Below are 17,083 nucleotides of genomic sequence, written 5' to 3'. Positions count from 1 at the left end.
CTCCTTTTACTTTTAATAGATTACCCGAAACTTGTCACAGTACGAAACCTTTAGTTTGTTGCCTCTGGGCATGATCAAGTAACTATCGATTAATTAATCAGAGATTAGGCAATGTGGGAGAGCAGCGCGGGGTAATAATTGGACTTCTGCTGCAATAAGCATTGGTTCTGGGTATTGTCGTGTTCCGAATCCTAAACGTAACAAGAAAGAAGCTTCTGTTACGATTTCCAACATCAGTTTTTTTTACTCGCAGTCCGAACAGGCCTGAACAAGCCTCATTTCACGTTTTAGTACAAACATTTCGAAATGCACTTTGAGTAGGAATTCTGACTAATTATTTGTAGAGGTGTTGCAATTTTGCCTGTGTGGGGCAAATAGGACTTCACTTCAACAAATCGTAACTTCATTTCCTGTCCGTTAGGACGGCTCGTTTATCCAACTGATGCACTCTAATGGGACCAGCTGAAGCCCCGTTACTACAGTCTCATAGTGACGTCAGTACAAAGTGGCTGTGCCCAACACGTCACTGAAGCTTTTATGTTATCTTTGCACAAAGAGAATAAATGTCCGTATAATGGGGTGTTCTGCCTATTCGTTGCATTCTTCAAATAAGAATATACTCATGGCATTTTGATCAAAATTGGTTTTGAGACCTACAGTTAAATGATGTTTTTACTTTTGATTCCAATTGGCTTAATATAATCCTTACTTTAAATAGAATTCAAATCAAATTTTAACAGTTACAACATGACGGCTGAGACTGTAAGAAATTTTGAATTGTTACACAATTAATGAACTTATTAAAGACTAAATCTTTTATTTGATGTATTTCCGAATATGGATAAAATGAAATCAGACACAATTAAATATTTATATTACGCAATGGGTTATCTGCTAGCCAACGGCTGAGTAAGCACAGGAGCTGTGGGAAAGTGAGTTTTCAATGCAGTCCGCGTCGAGGTTATATAACGGGGACCACAATGGCAAAAACCAACTTAGTAGCACACTACTTAGAAAACCAGTTAGGAGTGCATGACTCGCGAGACTGTGGCCAAAGATGAAATTTAGAGGCTAAACTTGAAGCCCTGCTGCCCACTGTCGATGAAGGAACCCTTGTCAATTTCCGACCCTGTGACGGCTCAAAAGAAATACATTCTTTGAAATAAGAAAAGACATGTGATTTTGATGGCATTTCAAATTAATGTGTCCGGCATCTTCCAAGAAGACCTCTTGTGCATTTAACACATTTATTTAATCACCGACTTCGGCTTGACCACTTCACGGCACCCGGCAAAGGGCCGAGATTTACCCAAAATTGACGTCCGATAAGAACAAACCAAAAACATTCTGACTCTGTATACCTCAGTACAGTGCAGTGACACAGAGCCCACAGTGACCTGGACGCTCTGACAGCGCGGATATGCTCGTGCTGACACTACGGTGCAACAAACATAGCGCCTAAGTAGAAAGACCTAAGGGGGTGGCACCCAGCCTCCTAACCAATGGGTACCGGGGGCTCTTTCCCCGGAGGTAAAGCGGCCGGAGCGTGACGCTGACCTATCACTTTCAACTAGTGCAGAAATAAAGAAAACATGGATCTATACATGCACTCCCCCATTATTAGTTAAGCACAGGGACAAATCTACTTTAATAAGAATTTTTTGTCAAGGCCGTGAATACATATTTATATGTGTAAGTCCGGTGTTGGGCCGCGCCATAGCTCAAGCAGTTAGTCGCTGGCTTCTCACCGGGGCGGTCCGGGTTCGATCCCGGGGTCTGATCAAGTGGGATTTGTGGTGGACAAAGTGGCGCTGGGGCAGTTTTCCCCTGCCAATCTTCATTCCACCAATTGCTCCACAGTCACCCTCACCTATCATCTGGGGCTGGTACAATAAGCCAGAAGTTGCCGCAGTACAAGGGACTTAGTCCCACCCCACTAGCAATAAAAAAAATCCGGAGTTCTTCCCCGGACTCTGTGCATTTACAGGAATTTGGTTTGCTGCTGAAATTTTCACACACTGTTCGACTCCGTCGGCGTGGCCTCTGGCACACGAAATTTGTGCTCCCGTTTCCTTGTCACTCCCACACACGTGAGGAGTTTACAGAGCACAAGGCACGCTAGTCTCATGCAAGTAGAAAGCGACAGCAGGTGCCACATGTGTTCAAATTAAACGTTTGAAGAAGAGAGAAACGAAATCGTTTCCTTTGGCGATGCATAGCACGAAATCGCCGTCCGCAGAGGAGCCAAGCTGAGGAAACTCCAGATGCGGTATAGGCCCTGCAATGCGCCGTGCTGGAGCTTATAGTGATGTGGTGCTCTCATTCTGAAGCACTGGAGAAAGCTACTCAGTGCATTTCATAACTTTCACTGCATGCAAATGGAGACTGCATCTAGACGACTCTGTACGTGTATGAGCGTCAGTTTGAAGACATGCTTCAGCCTGTTTTGTGCTTTCACATTTATTTCCCCATAACTCCTGGTCCATTCTCTTCAGCGGTTTAGGTACGGTTTGAGGGTTTCAGTCTACCTAAACATTAAAAATATTTGAGAGTGGCGGTAATAAATACAAATAATAATGAGCATAAATATAAATCGCTTTCACGCAAAAATCCAGAGAATGCTTAAATTTGAGGCTTTCACGTCTGTTACTATGTGGCGCCGTGTAGATAGTGTAAACCAACGTTTCGGAGGAACGTATCGCCTCCACCTTCATGGTATAAAAATCCGCGAGCGAGGAACCAGCTTGAGCAAGTGGCTACAGGTCTGGACGGCGTCACATCCCAGAAGAAGGCATTCTTCAATGCTTACATTAATGAGGGGAACACCTGCTGCTACTCAGCTTAAACTCTTGTGTATAGCCGTCGCCTATAAACAGGTTTAGGAAGTAACACGCAAGTGCAGAACTAACGTCTTTATACCCGTGCTGCTCAACCTAGACTGAGTGTGCATGGGAAGAGGGTGCTTAAGAGAATATTTGCAACATGCAACAGAAGGTAGCAGGAGACTGGAGAAAAATGCGTAATGAGGAACTTCGTAATCAAGTAAGTTTGCGCTGTTGCGTGCTATTGCATAATTTGACCGACTGAACGATGTCACGTGCACAGTCACGCAGACGTATATTTACCGACAGAGTTAGCAAGTGGGCAGTTTGTTTCAGCACATTGGGGCGGAAGATGGCTCTGATGTGCTGCAACATATCGCTTACTAATTAATTCTGTTCGTAAACGTAAGTTATGTGACTGTCAGGTGGCCTACACTTTACTGTTTAATTAGTACCCTTCGCCACGCACTATTAGAACGATTAAGTGAAGATATCTGGGGCATGTAGCACGCACGGAAAATGCATAAAGCAATTTTGTTGGGAAACGTGAATGGATCAGAGCTCTGGAAGGCCTAGTAACGCACCTCTGACAGACATGGACCGGAAGCAGACGGTGAGGGAGCTGGGAGTAATTTCCGACCAGCTCCGTGACGATTTGCTTCTCAATGTTGTCTCAGCTCCATTGGTTTGTTAATTTCGAGGCCGTGTAGAATTTAAAGAGAATTTTGTGCCATATTTCTCCCATAAGTGCTGCTGACTGCAGTCTGCTACCGCCCCTTGTCTAGGATCCGAGGCGATCAGCGTTTGATCCGTGTCGTTGCAATCCGTGCCGATGCAAAATCACGACCACATGTCAGAATTCGAGCCCGCGGTCCCAGAATTTGAGTTGCCCTGGACCATGCAGCAGTTATGAAGAGCCGTTCTCGTCGTTACTGCGAAGAAGTTACTAACATATGCAATTTGGATTTTCTCCAGCGTTTTGCAATGTATGCCCCACGAATCAACAAACTCTATTGCAGCAGCCACAGGGAAGTCCTGCTTTATTTCCAGACTCAATATTGACATGAACTTCCGGGTAGAACTCACGACATTTCGCTTCGCCCTGTACAGATTCTGAGAAGTTCCATATTCTGGTTTATATACGTACATATATATCGGCCGTTGACGTTTAAGCGACGTTTCGAAGAAAGATGTTGCCTCTATATTCAGGGTCGAGCAGAGGTTGCTATTCTTGCTTGGCTTATTCTCCAACTCTGGAGATGGAGGCGGAATGTTTCTCCGAAACGTCCGTTAACTTTCAACAGACTAGACGGCGTTACATCCCAGAAGACAGAAACTCTTCTTAATCACAGCTGTGAAAAACTAATCGGTATACAAATATACCTTAAAGGTGAAATTAGTGCTGCTATGGATTTTAATGCAAATTATATAAATATAGAAATGCATGTGTAAAGAAGGGTAATTTATTCCGGTTCATTCTTTATAAGTAAAGATGTATTCGTTTTAAATGCAGAAAATTTGTATTTTGTGCATAATCCAATCGGTTTATCGTAACTGATGATAAACAAGACTCCTGTTTCCTAGGATTATATCTGAAACCCATTTTTCATTAGTTGACAGCTGAACGGAGGTTCTCTGTAATAGAGAGGTCACATATTTTCATTTCTTTGGCGCAATAATACGAAGGCCTGATTGGTATACTAACTGTTTGCGTTCTTCCAAACATTGTAATCGAACAGATAAGTATTCGGAGAATTTTGTGGCCATTCTATGAAGTTGACAAATTCGAGTATATCTTCATTCAACACTTCAAAAAGGGAGCGATTTGAATATAAAAATGTCTGTTTCTGTGTAAGGAGTAAGCCGAACTGAACAAACATTTCTACGCACATACTAAGGCATGTTCTACCAAGCTTTTATGTTTTTTGTCCAGATCCGTGGATCCCCCATACCTATCACCTCTCTTTTTAAAAAGTCACATTTTCAGGGGCCACCTGGTGCATGCAACGTCTACTAACCCTGATAACAGGCGTAACGCCATGCATGACGGAAACGCTATATATTTCAGCCCTCTTGACATGTAAAGTACCTACTGTCTGTGAGCGAAACAGCAGCATTCAGCGCGTGGTGTTGTTCCACTCTTGCAATCACGGCGTAGGGCTCGTAACAAATCGCGTATATGCGGGAACCCAGCGCGTAAATAGGAGATACATGTAAGAATTGGAACGGAATGAAGGTTGTATGGAGACATATTCGTTCATTCTCGTATTGCGGCTTATAAGAATTGTGTTGTTAGTTAGGTCTGTACATCTCCTTACAGCGCTGTTCATGCTTAAATCAAATTCAACCGACAATTCAAAGGTCCGCGTTCGCATGTATTCTTTTCAGAACAGATTAACTTTACATTTGAATTTGATATGCATATAACCTCATATCACGAATATAATTTACAGGCCAGTGTTTGCTGGTCTGAGATCCTATTGCACTGGATGCTGCTGCGTCGGTACATCTGCCGTTAAAATGTCTACGTTTTTAAATTCAAGATAACACATTCGTTTAAGATAAGGAAAGGAAGTTGGTCAGAACAGAGCTTTCCCCGAGACATGACAGAACAGTGTCTCACTCATACGCGCACAGCTGCACGCGGCATAAAGATCAGTTCAGTTGGATAAGTGAGAAAGTTTCTCACACATCAGCCATCCTGACGCCTCATTATGTAACGCACAAGACTCGGGGGGGGGGAGAAAGTGAAATAAATGGAAACCTGTTAACAGCTCCGTGTGCCCTTACAGGCTTCTTCAGCAAGTGAAAGGGCAAGAAAATGTTGCAATTCATTCCTAACCATAGAAACTGACCCGCACCTCAGTCAGTGTTGCGTCAATGGGCAGGTTCTTCTCAAAGCAAACACTTCGCAGTATTTCGGATAATTTAAGAAATAAACCGAAATAGTTTATACACCAAACTGAGTTTTATTGTCGTGTTGGGGACACGGTTTTGTACAAAAATATGTCACACTAAAATAGGCAGCACATGTAAGTCATTGTTGACAACTTCGTCAGTCTGCGTTGTCACAACAATGGGCGTCATCTGTGTTCTTTCAACCGTCCATAGTCCTAAATGGCATTTTCTCATTTTTTAACATTCCCAATTTTATTTGACATAAGTCCTCTCTGTTTATCATCCTTAAGACTGTTTTCCTTTTGGTTATCACAAAATAAAACAGTTGTCAACTACTACTTACATGGCGTTTGTGAAATGCAACGAAGACACAAACAGTCTGAATTACTTCCATATGCTTTTCTCCCTGAGCGCTGACAGGTAAAGAAACGGTCTCTGCAGACAAGTTGTGTGATATCAGAGAGGAAGGAACTAGTAATGCTCTAGGGCAGTGCTTGTCAATATTGTTGCTGCTTTCTGAAACAACAGAAATGCTCGATCCCTAATCGATCTTTCACAATTTTAGCTCATTCTTTGTACTAGGAGCTGTGTGTTTTGTATTTTAAAATTTCATAGTAAATCCCGATTTTCCACACCAACTTTTCCTGTTCACCTGTTGAAAGTCATTGCTCTAAAGCATTCACTCTTTTCCGTGGGAATGTTACCTTGCAGATCCACCTGTTGCTTCACTGAAAGTAAGTGAACTGGAAAAATGAAACCTTTGTATAAGTGGTAATTCTGAAGCTACTGCTTGCCGACTTGGTCGACCTGCGCCTGTAAGTTATTGACAACCTCTGGAGGGACATGTTCTCCCAGAATCTCGAATAAGTTGATGCGCTGGTTGCCGGGGATAGACTCGTAAGCTGCCAGCTGAATTCCTTCTTGAACCTTCTGGATAGTTGCGTCCTTAGGGATCAAGTAAGTGTTTTGTGCTTGTCGGATGGCCTCGTTCGTGAAGAAGGCACCCTCTTTTTCTGCCTGTGGGGTCGGCAGGGCCAAAGTGATTCCAATCATCGCCAGTGTTACGATCAGCTTCATTGTTCTGTAACATTGTACATCGAGTGAGGAATTTCGTCCTAAGATGTTGCGCTGCCCCGAAATTAGCCCACGTGGGGTACAAAACCACGGAAAGCATCTGATGAGACTAGGAGACGGCTGCGTCTCTCTTGTTACAGTTCAGTGACACATTAAGGCAATGCCGGACGTCTTTCTACACACGTGTACAAAAACTGGGATGTAAATTAAACTTTTCCTGTGCTTAGCTAATTAAACATCATGAAAATATATGCAGGAGTGGAGGTACAGGGCCATTATTCTTGACCTCGGCACTAGATGGAGCTAAATGGTCAGTTTGACTTCCCGGCTGTTTTGCCGCCCAGGTAATTCCCCTGGTAGTCACTGGACTAGAGTCTGGGTGGTCCCCAGAGCTGACCAGGCTGGTGTGGAGAAGAGAAAATCTCTTGTCCCTGCCAGGAGTAGAACCCCGGCCGTCTAACACATACCCTGTCACTATAGCGACTGATCTATCGCGGCCCCAAAATGGTGAAATGTCTGGATGTACGTGGGTATGTCCAGTCCTCTCTTCACTGACACACCAGCAATAGTCGTCTCGATTATGAACAGCTCCAGACGTGTTATTTTGACAAGATATTGTGACGTGATAACTGAAACATCGACCGCTACTTGGTAACGGCTTGATAACCAAGTGAGACATGGCTAGGTACTGGCTCGCTCACACGTCACGCAACAACAGAGGGTCTGCTGGAGACGGTGTTCTATATGCGGTCAGTGTCTAGGCTATATAGCGAAAGCTAGGAGCTGCGTCCATGAGTTGGATATGAGATGGCACACAGCTGGCAACGATTTGAGCAGAAAAACTGAATATTCTCCAGTGTTGGGAATCGTTGCCTAGCAACGCCTGGTGAAGATATAGAAGATTTTGTGTGTGCTAAAGTACAGTGATTTGTAGAGTGTGCAGATCCGTGAAACTGTTTATTTACGTATAGTTGCGAGTTTTAAGTGTCCAACAAATGCAATTAGTAATCCAAGCCCCGTGTCTATTCACTACCACGTAGCAATTTTTATGCTATTTATGACGAGTTACGTACAAGCACTTTGTGTGCGAGGTCCTACACTACACTTACATGAAAATAACACAACATGGCGGATATACGTATACAGTGTTTATATTTCGTAAGACTTCATATTTTTTTTTTTTCCTTGGCACCACAGCCCCAGTGGGCCTAGGCCTACCTCCATGAACTCGGTTCACTTCGGTTTTTCTAGATCTTACACATACTGTAGGACTCCTTGGGCCGGTGATCAGCTCGTCGCAAGGCCTAAGGTTTCATATACCATTCAAAATTAAAAAGTAAAATAAAATGGAAACAGGTATGTATAATATATTTGGCATTAACTGGTTTTGATACGGACTCCAAATGCATTTTTATATAGAAAAGAGAGAAATTTAGAGGAGCAGGAAGTACTTTTTTATTGTTATTATAACGCAGAATTTCTATTATTTTATGAAAATTCATGTTGGCTGGGAGGCTATCGAAAATAAATCCGGTTGAAGAATATCGTCTTCTGGGATGTGACGCCGCGTATATTATTGCGTAAGCCGACGTTTCGGAGAAACGTATCGCCTCCATCTTCCTCCGAAACGTCAGTTTACGCAACATCTACACGGCGCCACATCTCAGAAGACGGCATCCTTCATAGTCACAGGCATGAAGACCTCAAATCTTGCAAAAATTATATTGCTTTATTCCATTTCGCCAGGAAGCACGCTTTCTTGCGAACACTGTTCTTCCCAGCCTTTGAATTTTCTGAGCAGTGTCCTCGCCATGCCGTGTTATAAGAGGCACATTCCTCGCGCTGAGTGGCATCTGACAGTGCCTGTCGGCAGAAAGTGGGACGAAGTGGTCCTGTTGGACTCTATAAAATTACTTAAACGAGGAAGAAATGCTACTGTACTACACAACAAGGTAACTGGGGAAGACAACCGAAAGGTTTCATTTTCTATCCTCGTCAAAATTTAGTCATTACACTCTATCTATGTATCTATGGCTCTACAGCCCTTGTGGACCTTGGCCGATTTTCAGTTTCTTAGTCTATACACAGTCGACAGGACCCCCTGTACGGGGGATAAGGCCGTCGCAAGGCCGCTACCTACACACAGCACAATCGCAGAATAAAGGCACACAATACAGATATCCATGCCTCGAGTGGGATTCGAACCCACGATCCCAGTGTTCGAGCAGGCGAAGACGGTTCATACCTCAGACCGCGCGGGCTTTAGTCACCACTACACGCAGAAATGTTCTTCACTTCTAATTATCGAGAACACAGACCCGTGAGCATCGCACTGAACTTACCCTGTTCCGACTGCGATGTTGTTTCGAGCTGACTCTGCTCTGTGCTCCGACTTGCAGCAGATTTATCAGTCGCGTCTGCGACTTGCACTTGTTTATATGCCTCCTCCCCACCTCGACTGGGTGAAAAGAGAGGACGACCCTTGCGTCTCCACTTCGTTGACCTGAATCACAGTCATCATCTGTTACCTGTCTACCGAAAGGAGGAAAAGTGGCCCACACGCACGTCTGCCTTTTCGTGTTCAAGCCCAGTTCTTGTGGCCGCTCTCCAGCGCTTGCGTGTCGTCACGCGGTGAAAAGTTCCAGCCTTGTCGAGGGGATTTATGGGCTGCCTTACACGAGCTTAAGGCGGCCAGAACGCGAGGCTTACCATTCACTTGCATGTAGTGCCTAGGTCAATAATTTATGTAGCTTTACCTCGAACTCCCTACACACTGTTTATGTGTTCATTGCTTAGAAACACTCTACTCCTGCTCGGTGCGTAAAGATCTCGACATACGTGTATTTCCAGTCGGGGCCGGTTCTCTCAATCACGTTTTACTCAGGAACATAAACTTGTTAATATTATTTGCTCACAATCCTGATGTTCTGTGTTATGTAGTTCTTGTTATCTCTCCTCGTTTTTGTTTGTTTACTTGTCTGCATTACTGTGTTTTCCTCCAGTGCTTGCCTGTAATTAGTCTTTGACTTTATGTTGTGTCTGTCCATAATGTATTCACTTGTGTCTACACTGTGCTGTGTCTGTAATTGGCCTTGTGGCTGTTGACTCGGCACATAAATAATAATGAATTGAATTTTATACATATAAACAAGAATTTAACAACAATAATTATTGAGTTATTATTGTTATTACGTATTAACTTCTACGTGTGTATGTATGTATGTATGTATGTATGTACATGTATTGCCCTTTCTCGCCACAAATGGCACAACTATTGGAAATGTACTTTTATTTCTCTCACCTGTTAAAGCTAACATCAATTTTTCTTGGAATTGTTAAAACGTAATTTATTGCTATATTGCTATAGATTGTCATAATTTGTATTTTACTCTTTAATTATTTTTATGTATTTCTATGTACTCGTGCTAACTTTGTAACTGGCCTCTGTGCTGTTAAGGTTTCACGTATATAAAAAATGGCCTGTTGTGACATGTGAATCCATTGCGTAGGTATCGGCTTGTTCGTATACTCATCCGGGACGACCAGCTGAACGGTCGGTTATTGGGTAACGGCTAGATAAACGTTTGTTCTCACAGCAACGTAGACAGACGTTTCCTGCACAACGGAGATGTCGTTTTCGTGACAACGAATGCTCAACTGTTCGACTCCATGTTCCCTTTTCGGTACGCCAAGCAAATATAAAGTAGCAACGGTAGCAGTAGCGAAGGGGAAATCGCAATGTGACTTGACTTGACTAGCGAAGAGGAAGAAGAAGAACAAGAAGAAGAAGAAGTGAGTCGGCAGTGATCAGCGTGCTTTCGAGAACCAAGCAGAGCTACGCAACGTTAAGCAGAGGGGCAAGATACAGACAACAGCGAGGAATGTACGCTATACACTTCCAGAATCAAGACCATGGCCTACTTAGGCTAGAAACTATCCTTTAGGCCATTCTTAAGCTTCACGTGTATACGTGTATCCGCTACTCAACACCCAGCAACAAGCTGAATAGGAGATTAGCTCCAGACCCGTCTACTCTAGTTCATTCCAGGGTTGCTCAGTTTGACTCAATCCCCACACCAACTTCATTCTATATGTAGCTTTCACTTGTGCCAATACTGCCATCAAGCAGAGATCAGTGTAAATATGGGCCCGTATGGGAGGTAAAGCGTTTTGCACTTCAATACAGCACATGTTAAATGTTTGTACTCGCCTGATGATGACCAGATAAAATGGTCGAAACATGCTGTGATTTTAATAAAACAAATTGGATGTTATACATTCTCTGTGTTGCGCTAGACGGAACATGATGGTTGATTGGCAACAGTGAGGAATTCGTTATCCAGAAGGAGTTCAACGTGTGAACTGCTATAATCCAGTACAGTTGTAATAGTGACGTCAAATAAACGCAATGATCTAATGTATAATCCATATTCGTCACGCCTACCCCTTACACGTGAGAATACTAAGGCGGTCTAAGGCATTGGCTGTCTTCGCTCCCTCGAACGCTCGGATAGTGGGTTCGAATCCCACTACAGGCATGACTATCTGTCTGCGTTTATTCTGTGATTGTGTTGTCCTGTGTGTGCAGGTAGCGGCCTTGCGACGGGCTGATCCCCCGACCAAGGAGTCCAACCGACTGTGTGTTTGTAATACTCGTGTTGCTCCCTTTCGTACGCATCGTAACAACACGAGGGCAGACACTGATGATTGCATAGCTTTCCTGCTCCCTCAATACAAGCACACATCAACTCACAGTACAGCGTGCACTCGCCACAACACAGAGTCAGAATCTTGCAGGCATGGAGAAAGTAACTGCACGAACTGTGGAACAAACGCGTCGAACTTTGAACCTGTAAACTTTCATTTATCAGCTCCGATTGAAACATGGCACACGAAAGTAATAATTTTAACTGAAACCGTTGATTACAGCTGAAAAATATGAACCTCACAGAATTTAACTACCACTCTCTTTTGTACATGCATATCCGAAACACGCGACTATACATTTCCCACTGCACGGGTTAAGTTCAATCTAGGGAAATTTCCCGCTTTTCCTGGGCTTCCTTTATTGCTTCCCGCGTTGCATCGACAAATTCTCTCGCAAATGCAGTATGTTCACGTCAGTTCGCACGTTTATCAGACCCACACTTTCTGTTTCTTTAAAGCGTTCAGCAGTCAGACTGTGGCTCCCAGTGATGCAATGCGAACAGGGCACTCTCGAAGTTGCAGTCTGTCCTAAGCAACTTTGTCACTCGTCGCTTGGGTCACCATCTTGTTATTAAGTTCAGCGATGCCAACGACAAGAAACAAATTTCACAAGCGTGTAAAATATTCTATGGAAGTTTCAGAAAACTGCGTTTAGTAATAAACAGGTTATATAAATTTTAAGGGTCAGATAACAAAGAACATTCTGTGTATGGCACAGGAATGTCCTCAAAACTCTGAAATAAAACACGATTCAGACACGAGAATAAATCGAATCTATTTAATTACACGGATCTAACGCTGTGAGGCAGTTCAGCTCATTAGAGCTCGGGGCGGAGATGGCAGGGACCCGGCTCACTCATTACGGGCGCTGTTGGCTCAACACGTTAACTTCGTCCGCCTCACCATACAGCAATGTGGTGAGCCTGTATAGTGTTCTGGTCCAAGTCTTCATGTAAATACATGCGATGCCATTTTGAATTCAGCCTTCTTCCATTATTATTATCATTGCAATCACAGTGCTGTATGCACGTTTATAGCCACGTGAATCAACTTTTTAATCAGCTGTTAATAACAGAAGTTCAATTGAGTAGATTGTAACCTAATTTAATCTGATCACGCCAAGAATACTGGGGCACGCGGTGGCGTAGTTGGGTGAGGCGCTATGCTACAAGCCTGAGGTTAGCGTCTTCGATTCACGATAAGGTCACTTGATTTTTCAATTGATCTAATCCTGCCAGCCGCACTATGACCTCAGGGCTGACTGAGCCTCTAACAGAAATGAGTACCAGGGATCTTCCTGAGGGTAAAGGGCGGCTGTCGCCTAATGCTGTCAACATCGCCGCCATCTGTGAGCCGAATGTATGGAGAAAATGTGGGAGCCTCGACGTCTCACAACCCTATGGGCCTCCAAGACCTGCTACAGGGATAATTTTACCTTTACTTTTTAAGGTCAAGAAAGTTGACTGCGTAACACTGGATCTGATGTACACAGTACACGATAGGCATCCTGTTGACTGATTGGACAGGCAGCGAGATAGATCCGTTGCTTGGCAGCAATGTCAGAACTGACGAATGACTACCGCCCGAGATCCGTGGAGCCGAGATTGGGGTGCGATCTGTCTGCTCACTAACGTACGTGTTCTCACGGCAGTGACTATGACTCGGGGGAACACGGGGACCCTATCTTTACGACTGAAGCGGTAAACATCACCAAGACTATGCAGCAATGTGTCTCACAATACAGTAATCATCGAATCCAGTCCAGCCCAGGGCACTGTTCAAGCTTTCACTTAACTTCTGGCACATTCGTACCGAAATGCTTCAAACCTTATTCGCTGCACATAACCACTCGAGAACCAAGAAATCTACCCACTGCATGATCTCCTTAGTCTCCATTACACGCATCCACCACAACATCTTCAGAGCCTCCAACTGCTACCCCACACCTCAACTCACAGTAAATGGAATATCAGAACAGTTCAGTTCTACTCATGCAACCAAAATATTGACTGAGCCATCAAGACCACATCTGGCACCATTTTGCACTAAACCGTAATTAAAATTATTTCTTAATATGTATCCTTGGGGTCGCGCCATAGCGCAAGCGGTTAGTCGCTGGCTTCCCACCGCGGCGGTCCGGGTTCGATCCCGGGTCTGGTCAAGTGGGATTTGTGGTGAACAAAGTGGCGCTGAGGCAGGTTTTCTCCGAGTACTTCGATTTCCCCTGCCAATCTTCATTCCACCAATTGCTCCACAATCACCCTCACCTATCATCTGGGGCTGGTACAATAGGCCCCAAGTGGCCGCAGTACAAGGGACTTAGTCCCACCCCACTAGCAATAAAAAAAACAACTCGTAAATTAGTAAATGATTCACCCACACCACGCCATATCAGTACAAATAACTTATCTCTCTCTGTCTATCCATATATTCCTGTTGGTTCCACTTGTAGCGTAGGGCATCCACCAAACGCCTCGTTTCTTTTCACTTTCTTGAGATTAAAGAGTCGGCAGGACCCCTTGTACGGGGGATCGGCCTTTTGTCACGTGTATTAGTGACTTCTGACATGGGTTTGCCTCGGTGAGTCGATTTATTGGATCTTCGGCAGGTGGAAGTGCAATTAGTTACAACACTTTGAATCTTACTGTAGCTGTCACACTCTGAAGGTCACTCTAACTGCACCGCATACAATAAAAGACTTCGCTTCTGACGTCTTCTTCTGATTTCTGAGTCTGAGTCTTATGTTACGACGGACGGTCAGTCGGCCAGTCTATCTTGGAGTAAAGCACTCATCTGGGGCTTACGATCGGATCTTCATTACTGTCAGACAGTTGCAGGTTTGTTGATGTGGGGCGCTCTCTCTGACGAGAGGACGGGTTTGTCGGTTAAAATTGCTGCGGGCCCTCACCATTCTCGGGTTCTAGTCCCGTGGGACTCGTGACAATATTTTACTCTCTCAGATTCGAGACTTCCCCTTTCGTCGCCTCCTTCGACTCGCAGGGCTACGGTGGAGGTACTTTACCCCGCCTCCACATGGGATAGTCCCTGAACTCACGACTCATTCCTGGTTACAGCTGCCAGGCGGCCGTGAAAGCAGACACCACCTCGAAGGTTTGTATCTGCTCTTGAGATTGCGTTTTGTCGGAAACCACTGTAATCTGCATCCGTGTGTTGTTTGCCAGTCGTTACCTAGTAGTGGCTGACAGTGTTTACCCAGCCGCTGGCTGACAATGGATGTTTGCTTCGACTTCGATATTCCGGAATTTAGCCGGTACGTCACACTGTACAGGGCAACAAAAAACATAGAATAAACGCAGGCAGACATCCATGCCTTGAGTGGGATTCGAATCCACGATCCCAGCCTTCGAGGGTCTGAATGCCTTAAACTGCGCTGCCACTGCAAAGTTAAAATTGTCCCTGTGCCTATCTAATTAAGCACTGCGCCATGAAGGCTTATGGGGCTGATGTACGTATAGGTCCACATTTCCTTGACCTCAGTTTCACGTCCTCTGTCAGTTCAATGTCAATCTTCTTAGAGATTTTTCCTCATGAACCGCCTTCCACTTTATCTTCTATTCAACCTGGACTTCCTTGCTTGTCGTTTTCATTCCAGTCTAATTCTGAAGGGGCTTCACATGAAAATCTCGCATCTTTGCTGTTAACCTGCGTTCAGCGCTATCAGGAGCTGGATACATTTTTTTATTGCTAGTGGAGTGGGACTAAGTCCCTTGTACTACGGCCACTTCTGGCCTATTGTACCAGCCCAAGATGATCGATTATTATTATTAACAACTTTGCTTTATGTTAATGATATTATTATTATTATTATTGTTGTTATTATTATTATTACTTCGTTTGTTTGTTTGCATACTTTTCTGCCTTAATGTGTTTTTCCTCCAGTGCTTGCCTGTAATTTGACTTTATATTGTGTTTGTCCATAATGCATTTTTTTTTAAATTCGCTTAATTTGAAGTAGAGTCCAACTGGGTCCACTCGGCACGGCGGCCACTGATTGGCCTATTGTAGCCTTCCCCGGGTAATTACGAAGATGGAGCAATTGGTGGAATGAAGACTGGCAGGGGAAACCGAAGTACTCGGAAAAAACCCGCCCCAGCGCCACTTTGTTCACCATAAATCCCACTTGACCAGACCCCGGGATCGAACCCAGGCCGCCGCGGTGGGAAACCAGCGACTAACCGCTTGAGCTATGGAGCGGCCTTCCGTAATGTTATCTGCATCTACACTGTGCTGTGTCTATAATTTGCCTTGTAGCTGTTGACTCGGCACGTAAATAATAAAGAATTTAATTATATATGTTTATCCTTAACTTCCTTACGTGCTGTCGTAAATGAGTTGTTTTGTAAACACAATTCAGTGATTACTAATGTATCTTTTGGGGTTGAATTTTAATTATATCCAGTCAAATGATAACATTTTAACTCTTTAATGCCTATTCGATTATTACTAATTAAGTTTTGTTCTAAACAAATTGCACTTACTTCTCTTTGGAGTGTGTTGTATACTTCGTAGTTTGTTCCTGGCCGTGTGGACCCGGTGTGGACTGACTAGTGGGACTAGTGTTTATGTCGTAGTGGGTATGTAGCTCTGGTCACGTGATGTTCCAGGGGAGTGGGAGGGTGGTAGTATGATGTTAGGGGGTGTGACGTGGGAAATGGTTTTCCGATTGTGCATTATTTTGATGGGTATATTTGAGTAGATTTCATTTTAAGTTAAAACATGGGGTTATGTGTATCTGTGAAGGTGCCATTCACCTGTAGCTTCTCTCTGCGCAAATCGTATGAATGAAAAGGCTCAAACGCGTTTAGTAACTGACCCTTCTTTTTTATATGTAGTACTTCCATTGCTCCCTCGAATGTATTGTTTGCTTGTTCTGTGTCAAGTATGTGTTGGGCATATTTTTTAGTTCGCTTGCTTGTGTTTACGACCTGGAAATGCTGCCAAATGTAATTCCTGTCTGTCCAATGTTTCTCAGTGGGCATTCTTTACAATTTACTTGGTAAATGCCCCTCTGGTTGTACATATCAGTTATCTTTGTTGTAGATGATGATGTATTCTATTAGTGGTTTTGAAGGCTGTACTGTTCTCAAATAATTTTATGAACGTTCTCGTTTCGGGGCCGTAATAAGTGAAGGTGGCCCATTTTGTTTTCTGTGCCTTCTGTGAATTTTAAGAGTGAGGTTTGGTTAGTGTAGCAAATGTATTACTCACTGCTGGTAATGGTTGCTTTTTTAGTATTTCTTGTATAGTTTACAATTCTCGGTCTTAACTTCTTGTCGCGAAACAATGATCTTGTAGCCTCAATATGCACGATTCACATCGCTCTCTAAACCTCAAAATCTACTTTTTCCTCTAAATAATTCCGTTCTAAATTCCATTTTTATTCCTTCTAATTATAAATCACTTTTTCTGGAAGCATCTATCCTAAAACAAATAAGATTTCAGTACTGATATTTTTATGTTAACGTTTATTCCTTATAATTATTATGTTTCTGGGCATTATCGTTCGTCCTGTTGTTATTTATAGCATACAGAGTTTCGGAGACTGGATTCCGTCTCCGTCT

The 17,083-nt window shown here is 43.7% G+C and overlaps 1 protein-coding gene across 1 annotated transcript; it reads right to left on the bottom strand.

Annotated features, from left to right (window-relative positions):
* Positions 1 to 5,768: 5,768 nt before the first annotated feature.
* LOC111862882 lies at positions 5,769 to 16,083 on the bottom strand. The gene is made up of 2 exons (XM_023848663.2): positions 16,001 to 16,083; positions 5,769 to 6,801 (listed from the first exon to the last, which is right to left on the bottom strand). Exon 2 carries the CDS (start codon positions 6,795 to 6,797, stop codon positions 6,504 to 6,506), a length of 294 nt encoding a protein of 97 aa, XP_023704431.1. The 5' UTR covers positions 6,798 to 6,801; positions 16,001 to 16,083; the 3' UTR covers positions 5,769 to 6,503.
* Between the last annotated feature and the right edge of the window lie 1,000 nt (positions 16,084 to 17,083).

Source organism: Cryptotermes secundus, unplaced genomic scaffold (genome assembly GCF_002891405.2).
Source record: "Cryptotermes secundus unplaced genomic scaffold, Csec_1.0 scaffold528, whole genome shotgun sequence".
In the NCBI taxonomy this organism is placed as follows: Eukaryota; Metazoa; Arthropoda; class Insecta; order Blattodea; family Kalotermitidae; genus Cryptotermes; species Cryptotermes secundus.
Note: the sequence above shows the minus strand (reverse complement) of the source record. Positions and strands in the feature narration are given on the sequence as shown.